The sequence below is a fragment of the Equus przewalskii genome, chromosome 9 (assembly GCF_037783145.1).
Source record: "Equus przewalskii isolate Varuska chromosome 9, EquPr2, whole genome shotgun sequence".
Taxonomy (NCBI): Eukaryota; Metazoa; Chordata; class Mammalia; order Perissodactyla; family Equidae; genus Equus; species Equus przewalskii.
Window position 1 is genome coordinate 38,452,813 of NC_091839.1, and position 24,220 is coordinate 38,477,032.

The 24,220-nt window shown below is 44.9% G+C and overlaps 1 protein-coding gene across 1 annotated transcript in view; it reads left to right on the forward strand.

Annotated features, from left to right (window-relative positions):
• The window catches only part of NT5E (5'-nucleotidase ecto), a 60,680-nt gene extending 36,460 nt beyond the window's left edge, over window positions 1–24,220 (forward strand). The window contains exons 4-9 of the mRNA XM_070633558.1: window positions 12,953–13,147; window positions 14,514–14,668; window positions 16,117–16,222; window positions 17,095–17,244; window positions 18,592–18,792; window positions 22,199–24,220. Of these exons, the coding sequence (XP_070489659.1) occupies window positions 12,953–13,147; window positions 14,514–14,668; window positions 16,117–16,222; window positions 17,095–17,244; window positions 18,592–18,792; window positions 22,199–22,362 (971 nt within the window). The 3' untranslated portion in view covers window positions 22,363–24,220. The remainder of the gene's footprint in view (window positions 1–12,952; window positions 13,148–14,513; window positions 14,669–16,116; window positions 16,223–17,094; window positions 17,245–18,591; window positions 18,793–22,198) is intronic.

A 24,220-nucleotide genomic window follows, 5' to 3' on the forward strand; every position in this document is an offset into this window, starting at 1 on the left:
ACCTGCAGTAAGAGCAACCCTGCTGCAACAAGACACAAGTAGCCCACAACAGGGGTCACTCCTGGAACATTTGGACTGGTGATGAGAGGGAAGCTCACTGCTGGGCCTCATAAGGCATCTCTTACATAAGGCCACTTCTCCAAGATCAGGAGACATGGCTGACTCACCTAATACATAGATATAAGCACAGAGAAAGAAACATAGTGAGGGAGCAAAGGAATACATTCAAAGCAAGGGAACAAGACAAAACCCCAGAAAAAGAACTAAATGAAACAGAAATAAGTGATCTACCTGACAAAGAGTTCAAGCAAAAACTCATAAGGATGCTCACTGATATTGGGAGAGGACTGGGTGAACACAGTGAGAACGTCAACAAAGAATTGGGAAATATAAAAAAGAACCAATCAGAAGTGAAGAATACCATACTGGAAATGAAAAATTCATTAGAAGGCATCAAATAGCAGAGTAGAGGATACAGAAGAATGGATCAGTGAGCTAGATGAAACACTGGAGGAAATCACTCAAGCTAAACAGATGAAAGGAAAAAGAAGTAAACAGAATGAGAACAGTCTAAGGGAACTCTGGGACAATATCAAGTGTGCTAACATTCATATTATAGGTGTCCCAGAAGGAGAAGAGAGAGACAAAGGGGCAGAGAATCTATTTGAAGAAATAATAGCTGAAAACTTTCCTAACCTAAGGAAGGAAACAGACATCCAAGTACAGGAAGCACAGAGAGCACCTATAAGACAAACCCAAAGAGACTCACACCAAGGCCCATTATAATTAAAATGTCAAGAATTAAAGATAAAGAGAGAATCCTAAAAGCAGCAAGAGAAAGGCAACAAGTGCCAGATAAAGAAAAACCCATAGGCTATTATCGGACTTCTCAGATGAAATCCTACAGGCTGGAAGAGAGTGTCATGACTTATTTAAAGTAATGAAAGGGAAAAAACCTACAGCCAAGAATACTCTATCCAGCAAGGTTATCATTCAGAATGGAAGGGGAAATAAAGAGCTTCCCAGACAAGCAAAAATTAAAGGAGTTCATCACCAAGGAATCAGTTATACAGGAGATGCTCAAGGGACTTATTTAAGTGGGAAAGAGAGGGCCATCAATAGGGATGAGAAAATTATCAAAAAAAACCCAGGAAGTAAAATCACTGGTAAGGGCAAAAATACAGTAAAGGTAGCAGATCAACCACCTATGAGATAATATGAAGGTTAAAAGACAAAAGTACTAAAATTACCTATTTCAATGATAAGAGAGTAGTGGATAGACACACAAAATAAGAGATTAAATAAGATTTCAAAAACATAAAATGTGGGAGCAGAGGAGTAAAAGAGTAGAGCTTTTAGAAAGATCAAGCTAAAGAGATTATCAACTCAATATAGATTGCTATATGCATAGAATATTATATAGGAACCTCATGGTAATCACAAACCAGAAATCTATAATAAATAAACAATGAGTAAGTGGAAAGAAATCAAACATACTAAAGAAAGCCATCAAACCACAAGGGAAGAGAGTAAGAGAAGAAGAAAGAAACAGAGAACAACTACACTCAGAAAAAAATAAGGAATAAAATGGCAATAAATACATATTTACCAATAGCTACTTTAAATGTCAGTGGACTAAATGCTCCAATTAAATGCCATAGGGTGGCCAATTGGATAAAAAAAACAAGACCCATATATATGCTGCATACAAGAGACACACTTCAGACCTAAAGACACTCACAAACTGAAAGTGCAAGGATGGAAAAAGATATTCCATGCAAATGGCAAAGAAAAGAAAGCAGAGGTAGCAATATTTATATCAGACAAAATAGACTTTAAGACAAAAACTGTAACAAGAGACAAAGAAGGGCACTACATAATGATAAAGGGAACAATCCAACAAGAGGATATAACACTTGTAAAAATCTATGCACCAACATAGGAGCACCTAAATATATAAAGTAATTATTAACAGACATAGAAGGAGAAATAGACAGTAACACAATAATAGTAGGGGACTTTAACACGCCGCTTACACCAATGGATCATCCAAACAAAAGATCAATATGGAAACATTGGCCTTAAGTGACACATTAGACCAGATGGACTTAGCAGATATATATATATAGAACATTCCATCCCCAAACTGCATAATACACATTCTTTTCAAATGCTCATGGAACATGCTCCAGGACTGATCACATATTATGCCACAAAACAAGTTTCAATAAATTTAAGAAGTTCAAAATAATATCAAGCATCTTTTCTGACCACAAAATTATGAAACTAGAAATCAGCTACAGGAAGAAAATCAGAAAAGCCACAAAAATGTGGAGACTAAACAAAATGCTACTGAATAATTATTGGGTCAATGTAGAAATCAAAGGAGAAATCAAAAAATACCTGGAGACAAATGAAAATGAAAATACGACATGCCAAAATTTATGGGATACAGCAAAAGTGGCTCTAAGAGGGAAATTTATAGCAATACAGGCTACCTCAACAAACAAGGAAAATGCCAAATAAACAATCTAACAGTGCACCTAAAGGAACTGGAAAAAGAAGAACAAAGCCCCAAATCAGCAGAAGACAGGAAATAATAAAAATCAGAACAGAAATAAATGAAATAGAGACTAAAAAAAGATAGAAAAAATTAAGGAAACAAAGAACTGGTTCTTTGAAAAGATAAGCAAAATTGACAAACCCTTAGCTAGACTCACCAAGAAAAAAAGAGGATTCAAATAAATTAAATCAGAAATGAAAGAGGAGAAATTACAACAGACACCACAGAAATACAAAAGATTATAAGAGAATACTATGAAAAGCTACATGCCAACAAATTGGATAATCTAGAAGAAATGGATAAATTCTTAGAATGATACAACCTTCCAAAACTGAATCAAGAAGCAGAGAATTTGAATAGTAAGGAGATCAGCCATAAGTAAGGAGATAAAACAGTAATCAAAAACCTCCCAAAAAATAAAAGTCCAGGACCGGACAGCTTCCCTGGTGAATTCTACCAAACATTCAAAGAAGACTTAATACCTGTCCTTCTCAAACTCTTCCAAAATATTGAAGAGGAGGGGAGGCTTCTAAGTCATTCTACAAGCCAACATTATCCTGATACCAAAACCAGACAAGGACAACACAAAAAAAGAAAATTACGGGCCACTGTCACGGATGAACATCTATGCAAAAATCCTCAACACAATACTAGCAAATCGAATACAACAACACATTAAAAAGATCATAAATCATGCTCAAGTGAGTTTTATTCCAGAGATGCAGGGGTGATTCAACATCCACAAATCAATCAATGTGATAGACCACATTAACAAAATGAAGAATAAAAATCACATGATCATCTCAATAGATGCAGAGAAAGCATTTGGCAAGGTACAGCATCTATTTATGATAAAAATTCTAAATAAAATGGGTATAGAAGGAAAATACCTCAGCATAATAAAGGCCATATATGACAAAACCACAGCTAACATCTTCTCAATGGAGAAAACCTGAACGCTATCCCTCTAAGAACAGGAACCAGAGAAGGATGCCCACTTTCACCACTCTTATTTAACATAGTATTGGAAGTCTTGGCCAGAGCAATCAGGCAAGAAAGAGAAATAAAAGGGATTGAAATTGGAAACGTGAAACTGTCACTCTTTGCAGGCAACATGATTTTATATATAGAAAACCCTAAAGAATCCACTAAAAAACTTTTAGAAATGATAAATGAATACAGTCAAGTTGCAGGATACAAATCAACATACAAAAATGAGTTGCGTTTCTATACACTAACAAGGAAGTGGCAGAAAGAGAAATTAAGAATACAGTCCTGGGGCTGGCCCCGTGGCCGAGTGGTTAAGTTCGCGCGCTCCGCTGCAGGCGGCTCAGTGTTTCGTCGGTTCGAATCCTGGGCGCGGACATGGCACTGCTCGTCAGACCACGCTGAGGCGGCGTCCCACATACCACAACTGGAGGAACCCACAACGAAGAATACACAACTATGTACCGGGGGGCTTTGGGGAGAAAAAGGAAAAAATAAAATCTTTAAAAAAAAAAAAAAAGAATACAGTCCTATTTACAATTGCAACAAAAAGAATAAAATACCTAGGAATAAACTTAACCAAAGAAGTGAAAGATCTATACACTGAAAACTATAAAACATTGTTCAAAGAAATTGAAGAAGACACAAAGAAATGGAAAGATAATCTCTGCTCTTGGATTGGCAGAATTAGCATAGTTAAAATGTCCATATTCCTAAAGCAATCTATAGATTCAATGCAATCCCTATCAAAGTTCCAACAACATTTTTCACAGAACTAGAACAAGGAATCCTAAAATTTATATGGAACAATGAAAGACCTTGAATAGCCAAAGGAATCCTGAGGAAAAAGAACAAAGCTGGCAGTATCACACTCCCTGATTTTGAAATGTACTACAAAGGTATAGTAACCAAAACAGCATGGTACTGGCACAAAAACAGACACACAGATCAATGGAACAAAATCAAGAGCCCAGAAATAAACCCACACATTTATGGACAGCTAATATTCAACAAGGGAGCCAAGAGCATACAATGGAGAAGGGAGAGTCTCTTCAATAAGCTGTGTTGGGAAAACTGGACAGCCACATGCAAAAGAATGAAAGTAGACCATTATCTTGAACCATGCACAAAAATCAACTCAAAATGGATTAAAGACTTGAATGTAAGACCTGAAACCATGAAACTTCTAGAAGAAAACATAGGCAGTATGCTCTTTGACATCGGTCTTAGCAGCATTTTTTTCAAATACCATGTCTGACCGGGCAAGGGAAACAAAAGAAAAAATTAACAAATGGGACTACATCAAACTAAAAAGCTTCTGCACAGCAAAGGAAACCCACCAACAAAACGAAAAGACAACCTAACGCTTGGGAGAAGATATTTGCAAACCACATATCAGATAAGGGGTTAATATCCAAAATATACAAAGAACTCATATGTCTTCAACAACAAAAAAACCAACAACCCAGTTAAAAAATGAGCAAAAGATCTGAACAGAGATTTCTCCAGAGAAAATATATGGGTGGCCAATAGGCACATCCAAAGATGTTCAACATCATTAACCATCAGGGAAATGCAAATCAAAACTACAATGAGGTATCACCTCACTCTGGTCAGAATGGCTATAATTAACAAGACAGGAAACAAGTGTCGGAGAGAACGTGGAGAGAAAGGAACCCTCCACACTGCTGGTGGGAGTGCAAACTGGTACAGCCACTATGGAAAACAGTATGGAGTTTCCTCAGAAAGTTAAGAATAGATTTACCATATGATCCAGCTATCCCACTGTTGGGTATTTATCTAAAGAACTTGAAAACACAAATACATAAAGATACATGCACCCCTATGTTCATTGCAGTATCATTCACAATAGCCAAGACTTGGACGCAATGGAGGTGCCCATAAAGGGATGAATGGATAAAGAAGACATGGTATATATACACAATGGAATACTACCCAGCCATAAAAAACAATGAAATCCAGCCATTTGTGACAACATGGATGGACCTTGCGGGTATTGTGCTAAGTGAAATAAGTCAGAGGGAGAAAGTAAAATACCATATGATCTCACTCATAAGTAGAAGATAAAAACAATGACAAACAAACACATATCAATGGAGATTGGATTGGTGGTTACCAGAGGGGAAGGGAGGAGCGGGGGGAAGAAGGGGGTGATGAGGCACATGTATGTGGTGAGGGACCGTAATTAGTCTTTGGGTGGTGAACATGATGTAATCTACACAGAAAGCAAAATCTATTACAATGTTTACCTGAAAGTTATATAATGTTATAGTCCAATGTTACTGCAATAAATATAAATAAATTAAAAAATTTTTTTAAAAACCAGGAAATTGGCAGAAAAGGCAGTTAGCAATGCAAATACAAAGACGTGGCTGCTCTCTAAGATTCTCCTTCTCCCCCTAAGAAAATAAAGTGAACAGACATGACCCAAACAAACAAAAAATGTAGCAGCGACAAGGAAACTACAAACGTCTGGAGTCATTTCTGGTAGTTTGTTTTTTCTGGGTTAGGATTCTACACAGCCACGGTAGCCGGTATAGCACTTGCTTTATGACTGAGAATTGACTTTCCTGAATGATTATTACCAAGAGCCCCTGGGACCAGCCAGCTAACATGTATGCCTAATATAGCAGAAATAATGACGGGCCCGTTACAAACAGCCCCTGGAAAGTTTTCAAGTTTTCATTCACAGAGCAAATCAAGCTTCCTAATTAGCTACAACACACTAGAAAGCGCAGCTCCTGGCCTTCGAGCCCTTGCTCTCTGCTTCCTCGCGTGACCTTCGTCTCTGTTACAGGAACCCCTTAGCTGCTTTCTTTAGTTCACTTGTGTTCAAAGAACTTGTGGCAGGCAGTGGCAACCGTGGCAGCGAAGGCCACAAATTCCTAGAAGTCACGTTTGCCATCTCCATCATTGTCCAGTGTTTGAATGACTGTGTCATCAATCTCCTGCTCTTTGATTTCCTGAGAGAGAAGAGAAGTTGCCCAGCTTATTTTCAAAGGAAATTTCAGGCCATCAAAACAATTAAAAGTTGGATGGCTTTAATAATTTGTATCAGAAATAACCTAAGATGTAAAATGGAAAATGCTAGAAAAGATTTCTCTTGTGACGAGGGACTCTGGGCCCGGCAGAGCGCTCTGGGGGTCTGTGCCTTCTCTTCTACCTTACTTTACGTCCAGTGGACCTGGGCCTTTGAAAAGATTGTGTGGAACAACCAAGATCTGAAAAACTGCAGGTTGTTATCACTGTACTTAAGACACCTGGAAAAGAATACGGCCTAGATCAACATGAGCATATTATAAGCAAATGTCTTGAAAGAAAAAACAAACTTTTGGCTCCCCTAAGGTTTTCCTTGCTGCTGTGTGTGGAAGTCCCCGTAGTGAAGGCTTCTAGGGGATTTTCATGTTTTAAAATTGTTTTTTGGCTCTTGGGAACATGTACTAAATTTGTTAAGTCCTTGTGTTCTTTTTGCCACTTGAGTTACTTTCTAGTTCATGGAACTTTTCCTGACACTTCTCCCACCCAACACTAAAGCCAAGAGAATGGTGTTGCACAGTCTCAGCCGAGCACACCCGGTGCAGGACTACACATGTGGTGGGAGGAATGTGGCACTGAGCACTGAAGAACATCCTGCAGATGCAGATGGCTCAGCATAACCGGTCCCTAGGGCAGGAGTTCCTGGCCCAGAGAAGTCAAGTGAAATGTACAACGGCTGCCTTGAATATAAAACGTGAAAGATCGAGATTCGGGGGGGGTTGGGGTGCGCCCTATAAACCATCTGCTAAAAGATGGATGGGAGCAGTGCATTAATTTCAGTACATTCTGGATTGGCCTCCAAACTGAAATTACATTGATTAAACAAGGCCAACCAATGTTAAAAAAAAAAATTAAAAAATAACCAAATGTATCTTCTTGCCTGTAAAAGATAAGAAACCAGCAATGCAGTGCTTCCTCCCCAGCAGGCTGGCTGTGTCTCCCTCAGTTGTCTTGTCCTCAGTTTACAAATTTCCCCCAGGCCTAGAGAGACAGACGGCCGTGAATTTGTGACGGCTCGGGTGTGATTTGGAAGCAGAGCTCTCTCTTCTGTGCCAGGTGGTCTCCGGGGTCTCCTAGACAGGGAGCTTACTTGAATTGTGTACCGCATGTCCACTGCTCACCAGTGTGATTGAAACGAAGGATCTGTGGGAATCAGCTAAGACCCCTCCCTGAATACAACACGCGGCATTTCCCAGTGCACGTAACCACTCTGGGAATGCCTTCTCCACCTAAATGCTGATTTTCCTTAAAAATAAATCAGGTTTACATCTGTTTATGGTCATGTGTACCTCCTTTTTAATCTCAAGAAATACAGTTCTTCCTTCTGAAAGGAGCACTGTTAGTAAGTGGGACCACAGCACGTAAAGCTGAGAGTCGGTCCCCCTCTCTATCCTCTTCCTCTGGACTCTGTGTTGTAACAGGTCGTAGTGATAGAACCTGAGGACAGCTGTGTGGTCATGACGTTTTTCTCATTTGTTATATAAACCCTGTTCTGTAACATAAAAAGTGAATGAGAAGTCTGGTATCTGGAAGGGTACTAAGCCATGGGGATGGCCAGATCCTGTGTAAAGAGAAGAGAGTGACGGACAGCTGGGGGTATCACTCCTTCCCCTGTTCTGTCTCCGTTGAGCAGCCTGTCCCGGCCTCATAAGGATGAAGCAAGGACCTGAGGCCTGGCCCCACCGGGCAGTGGAGATCCAGAACACTAGGCACTTGTTGGAGCTCAAATGTTTGTTGAGTGACTGAATGAATGTGTGTGAGCCTTCCCACCCTGCAAGGCTCCCTTATTTGCCCAGCCTGTCAGGACTGGGTAGAGGCAGACAGCCTGGATTGGATCTCATGAGGGTTTTGTGCCCACTCTGGGAACTACCTGAAGATGCGTAATATCTTTTGGACCCCCGAGCCGTCACTAAATGTTTAAGAACAAGAATTTGAGCAGTAAATTGAAGCATATGCAAAACAGAGGGACACACTCTGGATATGGTGCGTATCCCTTTGAGTCCCCTGAAGCAGACATGACAGCTGGGTACAGAGGTGGCTGAGGAGACGGTGACTCACCCCTTGGGTCATGGGCCACCTCTTGACCGCGCTGTGAAGACAAGAGAGAGCTCTCCATGCGGGACGTCTGGAGCTGCTTCTGTACCAGCGGCAGGGCACACGGCGGCTGGCCTGGCCGCCTGGGCACGGAGGGCATCTCGGCCAGTGCTCTCCACTCGGCCCAGACAAGCCCTCGTGGCAGGGAGCCTAACTCTGGACTCGGCCGCCCCCCCCCCCCCAATCTCCACTTGCACTGCCCGAGCCGCCTGCTCTATGCTCACATCACCCCAAGCTGTCCTGCGAGCAAAAGAGGCTCATTGCTTAAAAAAAAGGTTAAACCTCTTCTAGTTTAAACCACTAATCGAATCTCTTGTTTTACAAATTTAGAAAACAAATTTAGGCGCCAGGAGCTAAAGGTCTCTCTCCCCAAGGTCAGGAAACCAGATTGAAACTGAGCTGGCCCCCACACCCCGTCTCCTGACCCTCAGCTCCGCTTCCGCTCTGTGAGCCCCACCCAGCTCCCGGGTTGGGGAAACTGAACTGAGGGGAGTTGGGGGCAGGTGGGCACGTGGGCACTGCTTCCCGCTGCATATGGATTCCACCGCAGGGAAAGCACAAAAACCTGGTCTGATCTAGGGGAGAGTGTTGGCTAAACTGCCTGAGCTGAGTCATTCAACAGACATTTGTCGAGTGCCTTCTGTGTGCTGGGCAGAGCCCGCAGACGCAGCAGCCCCTGGCCTCAGGAGACTTAGTGTCTTGAAAGGGATACTGATTTTTCTAAGTATGCAAGTCAGTCAGTCATATTATATATCATTACAAAGCCCACTGTGAAGGGAGGAGCAGAGATGCTGTGAGAGCACAGAGACGAGGACCTGGCCCAGCCTGGGGCATCGTCACCAGAGAGGCCTCAGGAGGAAGTGCCTTTGGGCTGAGATCAGACAGACGTCCAGCAGTGAACCTGGTGAACAATGATGGCTGATCTTCCTTGAGCATTTCCCTGGGTCAGCCTTCCTTATCTGCACTAACTTCTTTAACCCTCCCAAGAAGCCTGTAAGGCAGGTATTGTTATTGTCTGATTGTCTCCCTTTCACAGATGGATAAACTGAAGCAAAAAGATGTAACTGATTCACATTCACATGTAGGCCTCTGGCCCCAGGTCTTACTCCACGTTGCAGGGCTCTGGAGGTGGCCGAGGTCCAGGGAGGGGAGAGGCCATGGCTGCCGAGCTGCAGGGCAGATGGTCTAGATGAAGCTGCTGAGAGAAGAAAGCGCCACGTCGTGCAGGTCTGGTAGGTTGTGAGAGTCGTGTCAAAACTTGTCGTGTTTTTCCTAAGGCCAGTAGGAAATATTTTAAACTAGAGAGTGCACGATCATATCTATGTACTAGAAAGATCACTCGGGCTGCTGTGTGGAGACTGGGTTAGAAATCACTTTTATCCAGTCCTTTTGTAGGAAGTTGGGAACTTCTTAAACCGGTTCCCGTACACATTAGAATCATAGCATGGACTGCCTTAGAACGTTCTATAATTCATTCAGCCAATTGAAAACCGGGTCAAGGCCTGCTCCCTGGCACCTCTGTCACCACGTGATCCACCCTCTCGGCCCCTGCTGGCCACTGGAGGCGGTTGCCCCGTCCCATTCCTGCGGGGCTGCCCCTGAGGCTGCCTGGGCACCGGCGCTGTGGGGAGGCGCCCCGCTCCCCGCCTCTCCAGGTCAGCCCGCAGCTCCCCGCTCCCAGACTGTGTACTAGAAGGCTGGGATAGAGTTCGGGTGGATCATTTCTCTCCCAGTAAGATGCCATGTGGGTTTCTAAAGACAGACGCGCGGCTCCGCGTGGAGGCGATATTTGGGCACGAGCACCGGAAGCCGTGAAGCCCTGGATCGCTTTCTCTGCCCACGGTCCTGGGGTTGCCGAGCTGAGGGGAGCAGAGAGGGCTCGGCAGCGGAGAGGCAGAGATTGCTCAACCAGACCAGCTACTGCCTCAGCCCCGCGGGAAGCGTCTTCCTCGTTCCTCGTTAAGTCCGTTTAAGACGCAGATGACACGTCTTTTGTTCTAACAGAAGGAACAGCAAGGCTTTTCAGAACCGGTGTCCCTGTCACGGGAGCTGGTGGTTGGTGGCTGCTGTTTGTAGAGTGCGAGCTGATCTGATGAGGCATTTGACCGGATCGTCGGATTCCTAAGTTTTACATTCTGTTTAAGTTTGGACATGTCTATGGAAGGCAGAAAAATAAAGGCTAAAAAAAGTCAGCCTCGCCCTGCCCCTGGGTTTCCGGGACGCTGCCGCACTCCGCCTTTTCTGGAACGGAGTACGTGCCTTTTCCTCCTGGACGGGCGCGCTGCGCCACCTTGTGCACGTATTGGGAACTGCACGTCCCCAGCTTCTCCGGGCTCCGAGGAGGAACAAGCTTCCCAAAGTTTCCCCAGATGAGGAGGAGAGAGAGGCTGCCACACCCCCTCGTTCCCCGAAGTAAAGACCAGGCTCCAGACTGGCCCAAAGGAGGACCAGCACAGAAGGGAATGAGGATGTTAACCTTCCCTGCTACTCTGCAGTCCATAGGATCATGTGCAACTGTCACAGCCAACACCTGCCCGTGGCCCATGAGGCTGTGCGCTGCAAATGGAGACGGGACAAGGCCTGCGCTGGATCTCACGTCAGTGCTTTCGTGAAAATGAAGTTCCAAGACTTTGTCCCTTTTTTTCCCGGAGGGAGCAAGAAATGAGAGATTAAAGTGGCAATAGCTGTTTCCTGCTTGTGAAGCGCTGGAATTTGCACACTTTTGCTCTGTGGTCATGGAGCTGGTAGGGGCTGCTCTTGGCAGAGGAGCCAGGCAGGAGGGGGTTTTTCAGAACATCCACCCCAGCTTGTCTTAGGTGAAGAGAGAAGCCCAGAAACAGCGTGTGGCACAAAGGCGCAGCCCCTGGGCTTGCGTTTGATTTGGTAGGTGGCCTTTGGCAACCAGCTCTTGCAGCTTTAGAATAGCACATCGTGGGTGGTGGGGAGGTGGAGAGGACGTATGCTCCAGTGTCTCACATCCCTGCTTTTCACTCCGCTCTCCTGCACATTCAAGCTGTGTGACCTTGGGCACATAACCTGTGACAGTTTTCTCATCTGTAAAGTGGGGATGATAATAGGACCTGCCTCATGGGATGCTTGGCGGATTAATGAGATGTCGCCCAGGGCATGGCTCTTGGCCCACTCTCATAATGCTTCATGTGAGTAGCCAGCACGTGCCGAGTCCCTGGGCCCTCTGTAAACGTCTGATAGGAACGACTGGTCCTGGGTGTGGTGAGGGAGGTGACAGAAACAGTAGTGGGTCCAGGGTAGCTGCTCTAAAGTCCCTGATTCAGAACAGCCCACACTAGGTCACTGTCTCTGTGCAAGTAAGACAGGACCTGCAGTGCCCCTGAAGGAGGGGTGGAGGTGCAGAACTGAAACATGCCAGGTGGTGAGAGGCGGGGGCCCACACTGTGTGTGGCCAGGCCCCCCACTCTCCTGCAGGCAGGTGTCCAGGAGGCAGTGGTGGGGTGGACCTGTCAGCCTCTGGGTGACGAGTGGCTCCCAAGCTCTCCCCCGGGCTCTCCTCCGAGATGAAATCAGCAGGGACTTGGCGGGTGTGAGGTCTGGGTGGGGTGGGTGGTTTGTGTGCTGGTCGGTCACCAGGGTGCATGTGGCTCTTCGGAAAGGCACCTGAGGGGACGCAGAATTTAGCAGTAAAACCTGAGGACAGCCTTTGTCATTTCTGCTCATCTTCCATCAAAGATTCTAAGCTCTGGAGTGTGTGTAGAGTTTCTAGTGGTTACCATCACCTCATATGGGAAAGAAAAATCCATTTACTGAGTATCTACTATGCGCCAGGCACTGTGCTAGGGAGTTTAGACATTTAATCCTCTCAACAGCCCTGTCAGTTAGGAATTGTTATTTCGCCCATTTTACAGGTGAGGAAACTGACGTCTAGTGAAGCAGCTTGGCTGTCCCGCCCAGCTAGTGAGGGTGGAGCCAGGCTCAGGGTGGAGGCAGGAGAATCTTCGCAGTCCTGCATCTGTGTGTCCCCCAGCACCAGGCACAGTGCCCTGGATTTAGGAAGAGCTAGCAAATGCCACTGAGTTGAGAATGGAAGGAGTCATGTGCCAAAAGGGCACTCGGAAATGGGCACATGCCCAAGCGGGGCTCTGAAAGACCAGCTATGGAGACACCAGCTGGCCAGTCATCAATTCAAAACTCACTGTCATCTGGCCAGTGGCCTGCTGGACTGCAGCCAGCTGTATACAAGGGCTGACTTGATCAGCTTTGGCTCTTTTATTTTAGGCAAACCACCTTCCAAAGAGGTGCCGGCTGGGAATTACCCATTCATAGTCACCTCTGATGATGGACGGAAGGTTCCTGTGGTCCAGGCCTATGCTTTTGGCAAATACCTAGGCTATTTGAAGGTTGAGTTTGATGAAAAAGGATATGTCACTTCACATGGAAATCCCATTCTTCTCAACAGCAGCATTCCTGAAGGTACGTGAAATTCAGGGCAATGTTCCACCAGTCCAAAAGTTAGATGGCTAGATTTTTTTCTCCCCCTCAACCCCTCCCACCCCCTTTTTTTTGTTTTGGTTAATGTTTCAGGACAAGTCTCTAATACTTTTGAAGAATCGAGCTTCTCTGTTAAGTTTACTCTTTTCATTAATACGGACATTTAAAACACACCCAGGGCCGGCTCCGTGGCCGAGTGGTTAAGTTCACGTGCTCCCCTGTGGCGGCCCAGAGTTCGGATCCTGGGCACGGACATGGCACCACTCGTCAGGCCACGTTGATGCGGCGTCCCACATCCCACAACTAGAAGGACCTGCAACTAAGATATACAACTGTGTACAGGGGGATTTGGAGAGATAAAGCAGAAAAGAAAAAAAAAAGATTGGCAACAGTTGTTAGCCCAGGTGCCAATTCTTAAAAAAAAAAAAAAAAAAAGATTGGCAACAGTTGTTAGCCCAGGTGCCAATCTGTTAAAAAAAAAAAAAAAAAAACGAAAAAAATTTTTAAAAAAATAAGTAAATAAAACACACCCAAAAGCCATTTGCTTCTCCGCATCCCATCAGCGTCCCGCAGTGTGCCCCTGCTCCTTGTGCCCTTTCAAGCTTTACCCTGCCACGGGAAAGCCACTGTCAGCGAGGGTCCAGAGGAGAGCTGGTTATTGAAGCAGAGCGGCTCAAACTGGGCGGAGCGGGGCTCCAACCCTGGCCCTGCCACCAGGAGCATATGCCTGGGGCAAGTTGCCCAGTCTCAATGGGCCTAAGTTTCTTTATGTATTAAATGGGGGAGTGTGTTTCTTACATGGTTGTCTGGGACTCAGAGTAAAAATACATTTCTGTCATGGACTTTCATATAGTATGAACATGAACAGGCTCCCGTGCTTCTCTCTCACCTGCCCTTTACTGCTCACCATGATCAGATCAGGGAAGGACGGGCGGTGAGGTCCACAGTGCCCTGGAGAACCTGTGGTCGCAGCAGGCAGAGGGAGGGGCGGGGACCACACAGGCAGCACAACCTCAGCTGGCCGGTTATGCCCACCCTTGGGCCTTTCCTCTCCTCCCCACCACCACTAATGCTATCCCAGGTGGGCCAATAGGTATTCACACAGATGTGATGACGTTAGGATACTCAGCACGCCTTAAGATCCATTCGGAGTCTTATTACCAAGAAACAGAATGGAGGTTCCTAACGAAATTTCACAGTCAAAACCAAAATGTACAGAAATACGTTAAAGAAACATATACTCACAACAGGTAAGCTAAATGATGTTTGATTTCTTCTCCAAAATTTAGGCCAATGTGAGATCTGCCTTAAATGCAGGCTAATTTTTGTTATCATTGTTGTTTTCTAGATCCTGGCATAAAAGCAGAGATTAACGAATGGCGTAAAAAATTATATAATTATTCTACCCAGGAAGTGGGGAGAACACTTGTCTATCTGGATGGCACCACTCAATCATGCCGCTTTAAAGAATGCAACATGGGCAACCTGATTTGTGATGCTATGGTGAGTGGTCCTCAGGCATGCAGGCCTATGCCCAGGGAGGGAGGAAGGAGAGGTGGAGGATGCAAGGACGGACAACTCGATAGTTACAGAGTTGAGCATTTTAAAAGGTCAGTGCCCGGGGAAGAGCTTGGTGTGGATTCATACTGAGCGCCTTGGGCAGGAGCCTGAACCAGACCAGCTGATCATCACTTTATTGCTTAACAAGCACTGAAGCCTTTAGTTTAAGGTGTTCATCTTGGATGTCTGAATTTCGGGTGTTGCGTTCCTTTTGTAAGATGATCTGATTACACAAACTCTCCTACTCTGAAGACGTAGACATAGTCGATGAAACACGTCTGCTTGGGCCTAACCGGGCCAGACTGTTTCACCCGTCTGCCCTCTTGGCTCCAGAGACCTGGGCCTGTGTGACTGGAACCTCCTTCACAAGCAGAGAGTGACAACAGGCAGTTATCGTGATAATAGTAAGTCCTGTGGCTGAGCAGGCTCACCCATGGAAAGCACTCCTCTGACCACCTGTCTGTGGGCAGACTGGCAGTGGCCGCCCCTGGGGGCCGTGCTGAGTCAAGGTCTCTCAGGTCAGACTCACACTCCCACAAGATCACAGCCCACACCCAGGGGGGCTGTTTCTTTGTGCTCGGCACAGTGCCTCGTGCCCGGTGGCTCGGATATAGCCACGCTCAATAAATGTCTGCCAAGTAAATGACAACATGCACGCTTTCCAAGGTGAGACCAACGCTGGCTGCTCAGCATCATGCAGTCAGTGCGAGAGACATAGCTAGAGAAGCCAGTGTGTGAATGTCTAGAAAAAGGTCTGGAAGGAAACACCCCAGGCTGTTAGCAGTGCTTACCTCTGTTAAGAGGCTAGGGCAAGTGTAAGAAAACTCTTGTTTTTGCACTATTTTTTTTTTCAAGTAAGAATGTATTATTCATTTTATTTCTTCTAACTAAATAGATATCTTGTAAAAGAAAAGTAAGACTGAAACTGATCCTCCCCAGTTTCAGGAGGCTGTCTCTGTGCCTCCCGAATTGCCAACCTGGGAATTGGCTGGGGACCTAGAGTGGAGGCCAGGGCTCCTGTTGGCCGGAGGTCTGGAGTTGACAGGCCTTCGGGTCCCGCCCTGGAGGCAGCCAGTCTGCACGGGGGCCCTGTCCTGCCACCACAGCAGCCGGCTGTGCTAATGCCCAGCGGCCTGAGAGTGCAGCGGTCTCAGGAGAGGGGGCTCAGAGCCACTTGCTTCTGAGAGTCTGACATGGGACTGGTCACAATATCTTATTTCTGCTTCTCAGAGCATAAAACTAGTTCTGACTAGTTATACTTGGGAAATCTCAGGGAACACAGCAGAGGGGGAAGCAGCTTGATTTCCTCAGTAGAGCTAACCAAATTCCTGGAACTGACCCTCAGGAAGAAGGCCCAGAATAACTAATGTAAATTCCTGCTACTGTTGCAGATCAACAACAACCTTAGACACTCGGATGCAGTGTCCTGGAACCACGTGTCCATGTGCATTTTAAATGGAGGTGGCATTCGGTCGCCCATTGACGAGCAGAACAACGGTATGCTCCCCAGGCCGAGGGCCCTCGGCTCAGCGTGCTCTCTCTCTGACATGCCCCCGGGCAGCCTCAGCTCCCCTCTGCTGCCAGCCACGTAGCACCGTGTCAGCCCCTTCAGTTTGGGCTAACTGCCATTCAAGTCAGTGCCTCACCCGAAGGGCACACACACGCTTGTGTGTTCTCGTGTGTCTTCACACACACAGGCAACGGCAGGGTTAGTGGAACTCAAGCTGGATCTAAACTTCTGAGTCACAAAGCTAAACTGTTGCTGATTTATGCAAAATACTGACAGCCTCCACCTTGATAGCTAGAAAGAGAAAGACAAAACTGCCAGTCTCCTGTGCTGGAAAAAAACATACCGCTGGATTCAATTCTTTTAGCACGTTTAAAGATATCCAGGATTATATCATTTGGTAAAACAACCCAACTAGACTGATACTCAAGACATTATCATTCTCCCCTGATACACTGCCAAAACCAGTCAGTCTCAGGGTATGCTCCAAAGTCGTTTCATCGTCAAACAGGGACAGGTGGCAGGGACACACTGCCTGTCTGGAGGAACTGAGCAATGCCTAACACCCACTGAGATCCAGCCTCAAGCCAGGAAATCCAGGGCAGAGCACAGGTGACTCTTGAGCCACCGCCATTTAGAAGCTCCCGCCATCTCGCCCAGTGGTGGAGGGCACAGCCAGAGGGCTCTTGAACGCATTCCCTCCCTAAGTGTCAGGAGCCACTTCGACACTGCTGATGCTGTCCCAGTAGGGCCCCGAGGCCCTGTGTCTCTTCACCTCCTCCACCAGTCCTACGGGAACCTGGGCTTGGGGTAAGCATGTCCTCGAGCTGTTTTCCTCTGCCTCATCTGTGACTACCCTCAGGCACCATTACCTTGGAGAGCCTGACGGCTGTGTTGCCCTTTGGAGGCACCTTTGACCTGGTCCAACTAAAAGGCTCCACCCTGAAGAAGGCTTTTGAGCACAGTGTGCACCGGTACGGCCTGTCCACTGGAGAGTTCCTGCAGGTGGGCGGTAAGTCCCCCTCCAAGATGAAGTGGGATTTCCTGCTGGTTGGCTTAGCTCCCCTCACCAGGACCTCCATGACCAGGCTTGTTTGGGTTTTCCCCCACCCAACACCAATGCATAGTCTTTCGGTGGTCGTGGACTCCCAGACCACTTAGACTAGGTCAGGGTCAAAGCCCCAAGGCCCCGGCACTGAGCACTGTTTGCCAACTCTGATTTGGACATTAGATGGACTCTCTGCAGGAGCTGGCCCGGCAAACTCTAAGCAGGTCAACTGCCTTGAGGCCTAGTTTCTATTAAAATCTTAGTTGTTTAAACATTCAATATTCTTTGTAAAAAAAAAAATCCCTTCTCTGTTCTATTCACAATTGCCTGGAACCATGCCGAGGTGCAAAGGAGTGCAGTGACCAATTAGTATTAACAGAGATGACTTCTGGGAGGGGCAGTGTGCTGCGTAAACACATGGGAACACCTGGGTCTGGTTCCACTGTGAGCTGGGGCAAGTCTTCAACCTCTCTGAGCACGGTGAGAAAACTGCCATGCTCATCTCACAGATTACAGTGAAAATTGAATGAGAATAAATGCTTCACAAGTTGCCAAGGACTTCTGAAATGCTTTTGTTGATAATTCATTCCACAGTCCCATGAATTAATCTCTAAATTAACATTAATAATCTTATTTGACTCTGACACCATATTTTGGCCCCATTTTTTGACTGTAGCTATTGGCCACCCTTCCCCCCTTGATGGGTGTGATTGCTTTGTCTAGCCTTCCCTCCGTAGGATGCCACACTGTTGGCATTGAGGGGCTGCAGAAGGCGGTGGGCCGCTGGCCTGCTGCCTGTACGGTAACGCAAACATCCTCCATTTTTCCAGGAGAGACGGAGGGAACAGCAGTGAACTGATGCTCTAGCCCAGTGTTGGGTAGCTGTATGTTTTGTGAAAGTCACCCAAACTCAAATTATTACCATTTTGTAGTCTTCAAAATTCTAACCAATGTGCTGCACCTCTCATCTAGTTCTCATTTTCCAAGCCACTGAACAAAGTCGCTGGGCCAGCTGGTTCAGGATTTTAAGAAGATGTGGTTTCTCCCTGCAGTCACCCCTTGCCCAGCCTGGGCCAGAGCCAGTGCTCCTGCCCGTGGCTCAGACCTCCCAGAAGGATTCAAAGACGGACCTAACCAAGAAAGGGTAGCTTCAGTGTCACCTCAACTCTCTTGTTGAAATTTCACTCAAGCTCAAACTACATGAAAACCAAGCCCAGTGCCCTAATTCCAGATTTGGGGCAAAATCCCTTTCTTAGAACACAGAAATTTCCCTTTGGATCCAGTGAAAACAAAGACTCCTTTCTTTTCTAGGAATTCACGTGGTATATGATCTTTCCCGAAAACCTGGGGACAGAGTGGTCAAATTAGATGTTCTTTGCACCCAGTGTCGCGTGCCCCATTACGAGCCTCTCAGAATGGATAAAGTGTATAAGCTGATCCTCCCGAACTTCCTTGCCAATGGTGGAGATGGATTCCAGATGATAAAGGACGAGGTATTAAAACATGACTCCGGTAAGCACAAGCGTCTCTTCCTCTCCCTGTCCCAGTGGTATTTAAGAACAGCAGGACTGGTCTGAAGAGGGGAGCTACTCATGATGCCAGCAGGGCAAAGCCAAAACCAGATCCTACCCCTATGTTGCCAGCTCCCTCCTGCTTTGTTTGAAAACAGCCACACAGTACAGGGAGTATGTGCCCAGCCCCTCCCTAGCACACACACCCCTCCATCCAAGCCCAGGACAAAAACATTTGTCAATCAAAAATGTCTTAAAACTCTAGGTACACCTAAACAGCTATTTAAATTGTGAAATATAAATGAGTTTTGCACTTACAGAAAAACCACCTCTAGACCTTTAGGTTGGACATGGAAAAGCATCATATTAAATCATCTAATCTTTCTCAAAGAAGCTTTTAGCATGAAGAGGTCAGGCAGGAGTGGATGGGATATGCACCCCCCTTTCAGCACAGTGGGTTGGTGGAATCAGTGATGGGAACCATCACACTTGACCCCAGTCAACATTTTCTGCAGCATTGGAGGTCATTCTACCCTAGCCTCACTTTTAAAAATGCAATTGAGAACCATCTCATGTGCATAAAGTCCACTGACAGAATACACTACCCCTTCCTCTTCTCCAGAGCAGAAACCAGGGTGCTTACAAGACACATGCACAGCTTCTCCGCATCTCCAGGAAGGAGCTGAGCCAGGTTCCTCCTCAGCCTTACCAGAGTGGACCTGCCATTTTACTGCTTATTCCAAGGAGGGTGAAGGACAGAGCCAGGGCAAAGGAGGGCAGCCCTTCTGGGGAAGAAAGTGCTGGCTACTTCTGTCCATTCCATGACAGAAGATGGAAGAGCAGGCCTAAAAAGGTGTCCTCTTGAGCCCCACATGAGACAAAGAGGCTGATGGCTGTTGGACAGAAGGAGCTCACACAGAAGGCTGAGGAAGCCTTAGCCTTAGGCTCAGCCTGGCTACACAGTAGAGTCACTTGGGGAGCATTTTAAATTACGTACCAATACCTTGGCCCCAACTTTTAAGAGAGTCTAATTTAATTGGGTTGGGGCAAAAGCCTCTTCCAGTGATTCTAATGTACACCCAGGGGTGAGAACCACTGCAGAGAAGGGTTCTTTTTTAAGTATTAGAGTGATATATGTTTTTATTGAGGTATAATTGACATATAATATTATGTTAGTTTAAGGTATACAACAGAATGACTCAATATTTGTATATGTTGTGAAATAATCACCTCTAATTCTGGTTAACAGGTCACCATAGTTACAAAAAAATAGTTACAAAAAATAATTATATAAAAAATTTTTTCTTGTGATGAGAACTTTTAAGATCTACTCTCATAATTTCAAATATGCAATACAGTATTATTAACTATAGTCACCATGCTGTACATTATATCCCCAGGACTTACTTGTTTTATAACTAGAGGTTTGTACCTTTTGACCCCTTCACTCAATCTGCCCACCTCCCACCTACCACCTCTTGTGAACACCAATCTGTCCTCTGTATCTGTCAGCTTGGTTTTTGTTGTTGCTGTTTTTTAGATTCTCACAGAAGTGAGATCATACGGTATTTGTCTTTCTCTGTCTGACTTATTTCACTTAGCATAATGCCCTCAAGGTCCATCCATGTTATTGCAAATGCAAATGGCAAGATTTTATTTTTTTTAAGGCTGAATAGATTCCATTGCATATATATATGCCCTGTCTTTTTCTTAATTACTTTATTGAGGTCACTTTGGTTTATCACATTGTGTAAATTTCAGGTGGACATCATTATATTTCAGCTTCTGTACAGACTGCATCATGTTCACCACCAAAGGTCTAGTTTCCATCCATCACCATACGTATGTGCCCCTTTACCCTTTACCCTTCCCCTCTGGTAACCACTAATCTATTATCCTTATAGATATGTTTATCTTCCACATATTAGTGAAATCATATGGTATTTGTCTTTCTCTGTCTGACATTTTGCTTAGCATAATAACCTCAAGGTCCATCTATGTTGTTGCAAATGGCATGATTGCGTCTTTTTAAAGGCCGAGTAGTCTTCCACTGTGTGTATATATACCAGATCTTCTTTATCCATTCCTCCATCGATGGACACATTGTTTCCATATCTTGGCTATTGTAAATAATGCTGCAGTGAACATGGCCATGCATACATATTTTTGAATTAGTGTTTTTGTCTTCTTTGGATAAATATGCAGATGTGGAATTGCTGGATCATATGGTAGTTCTTTCAATTCTTTGAGGAACCTCCATACTGTTTTCCATAGTGGCTGCATCGGTTTACATTCCCACCAACAGTGCACAAAGGGTTCCCTTTTCTCCACACTCTCATCAACACTTGTTATTATCTTTTCAATAATAGTCATTCTAACAGGTGTGAGGCGATATCTCACTGTGACTTAATTTGCATTTCCCTGCTAACTAGTGACACTGAGCATCTTTTCATATGCCTGTTGGCCATCTGTCTGTCTGTCTTTGGAAAAAATGTTCAGATCCTCTGCCCATTTTTTTTTTTTTTTAAAGATTGGCACCTGAGCTAACAACTGTTGCCAATCTTACTGATTTGGGTTTTTTTTTTTGCCTTTTCTCCCCAAATCCCCCCAGTACACAGTTGTATATTTTAGTTGTGGGTCCTTCTAGTAGTGGCATATGGGACGCCACCTCATCATGGCCTGATGAGTGGTGCCATGCCCGTGCCCAGGATCCGAAACGTCGAAACCCTGGGCCACCAAAGCAGAGCATGCGAACTTAACCACTCAGCCACGGGACCAGCCCCATCTGCTCATTTTTTATTTGGATCGTTAGGGGTTTTTTGCTGTTGAGTTGTATGAGTTCTTTATATATTTTACATATCAACCCCTTATCATATATATGATTTGCAGAATGGTATTTTTAAAATAAAATTCTGTTGGGTCCCTATGATTTTGATGTAGTCATAGGCAATTAGTATTTCTCGATCAGCTCTCCTTGCTTTTGGAAATGAAGCCTCGATTGTCTCACCATCAATCATGTGAAAATGATTCTTGAGCAGGCAAGCAAAAGGAAGCCGCTTTTATGTCTCAACTAATTGCTCTTGACCCGGTCCCCTAACACCCTTGTTCTGGAGTGGGTCAAAGGCAATGATGTCAACAATCTCTCCTGAGACACCCCAGAGGGAGACAACTCTGTTCCCCCCAATTATCCAATATTGAACAATCTGGAACATGAAAAAGCAATCAAATTCTTTGCCCTTATGATCATCACTGTTCTTGTGTTCTATGACATTTTGTCCCTGCTTATGAAAGGAATATCTTCCCTGTTATAAATACATAGGACTTTACAGAAATACATTGGTTTTCTTCCTCTCTGTTAATTGATAATTACTTTTTCTGTAGTTAAAATTATGTTTGTATTTTTCTAGGTGACCAAGATATCGACGTGGTGTCTGGATACATCTCAAAAATGAAAGTAATCTATCCAGCAGTTGAAGGTCGGATCAAGTTTTCTGCAGGAAGTCACTGCCATGGAAGCTTTTCTCTAATATTTCTTTCATTTTGGGCAGTGATCATTGTGTTATACCAATAGCCAAAAACTCTCCTTGCCATTAAGGCGTGGAACTACATTTTTCCTCAAGTGAGATTCAGGTCTGCCTTTTAGGAACTGGCTTTGTGATGGCTCAGACCATCCTCACAGGCTCCTACAAGCTGAGCTTAGAGGGTCGTAAATGAAGACACTCCATCATCACTCAGGATCAGCAACTTAGTGAACACCCAGGAAAAGAAATGAAAATGGGCCCTAAGAGGCCCTAAACCATTAGTTTACATGTACAAATTTTAGTAACATTCTTTCACAATTTTAAACCATAGAAATCATTTTTCTCCTTTATATCCATTCTAATCCACCAAGCAACTTATGTGTACATAGAACTTCATCATTTACAAGGGAGTTTTAAGCACATTATCTTATTGGATGTCCACACCTCTCTTTGGTGGGCAAGACTGGTATTGTTTTTCCCATTTGACAGAAGAGGAAACTAAAGCCCAGAAAGAGTTGACTTGTTCCAGGCCACACAGCTAAAAGTGACAGATCCAAGACCTGCACCTAGGCCTTCTGATTTCAAGTCCAGCACTCTCTCAGCGATATCCAGTTGCTATTCAGAATGATACTCGGTGGTCTTCACTCTTCCCAACTGTCGACAGCCCCAAGTTCATGGACGACAAGTCTGCTTTATTTTTGGTCTCTAATTTTTTCCTTTGTAGCTCCGGTTGTTATAACGAGTTTGATGGACTCACAAACACAGGGGAGCATCCTCTCTTGTACCCATGTGCCTTTGATGAGTCAGGGAACAAACGGTGCAGCAGATAATGGGAAAGGCCAGAGGCTGCAAAAGGCAATCAAGGGGTAGGGAGGAAGGGAAGGGAAGAAAAGGACACCCACGACCGATTTACATTACAAAAGAGAACGAGCTGAAGGGCATTTAGATGTGTTAAACAGATTTTTGCTAAGGAGCAGCAACATAGAGCCTGACACATGGTATTAGCTGTTAATTTTATGAAATTCCATCAGTTCTGCCTCTATGCTCTTCCTCCGTTCTTCCTAGCGTGAAGGCGTCATGAGAAGAGAACCTTCTAAGACAAGGTAATTCTAAACCTGCACCTGTCCCTCCCCAGCAAGATGCCAGCATTGTACTTATTCTAGTCACATCACCCATACACACACACACACTCTCCCTTCCGTGCCACTCTCCCCTCCTCCCCTCCCCAGAGGGGAGACCAGGGTTGATCTATTAAAAGTGGCATACATAAGAAGTTTGAAATCAGCTCTGCCTCCAGATCTGAACAATCACTCAAAGTCCGTCTCAAGTATAGATATGAGAACTCCTGCCTGGGAGTGGGCCCCTTGGAGTGGGTGCTCAGGAAATACCCAGACTAATGAGATGATTTATGCCCAAAGATCGAATTCTTGCTTAAGGTGGCAGTGAGACCATGTGAGCCTGTCAGCACTGCATAAACAATTCGACAAGAAATGGGAGTCTTCACCTTAACAGTGAGCAAACAGCAGCTACAAGTTTGGAGAAGGAATATGTTTGTTTCTTAATGTTTACAAATATTAAGTACTCAATACAAAATATACTTTTAAATTTCATAGCCTCTTTATAAAGGTTGTTGCAGTATAATAATGCCCTTGGTTCTATGCCTATACAGATTAGCTATAAATAAACAAATGTCAGTAAGATTGTAAGAGGAAAATTAGAGAAAGATGCATTTGGGGTATACTTTTTATGCTTTGTCAGTAAAATAAATCCTATTGCAGCACAAATTTTTAAAAAACATTTTTCTAAGTTTTCTAAATCTGGGTGCATGTATTTTGCAGTGGTTTAAGAAATAACCTCAAAACACTTTGCAACTGTTGATTCCAAACAATTAAAGATATGCTCCTTAAA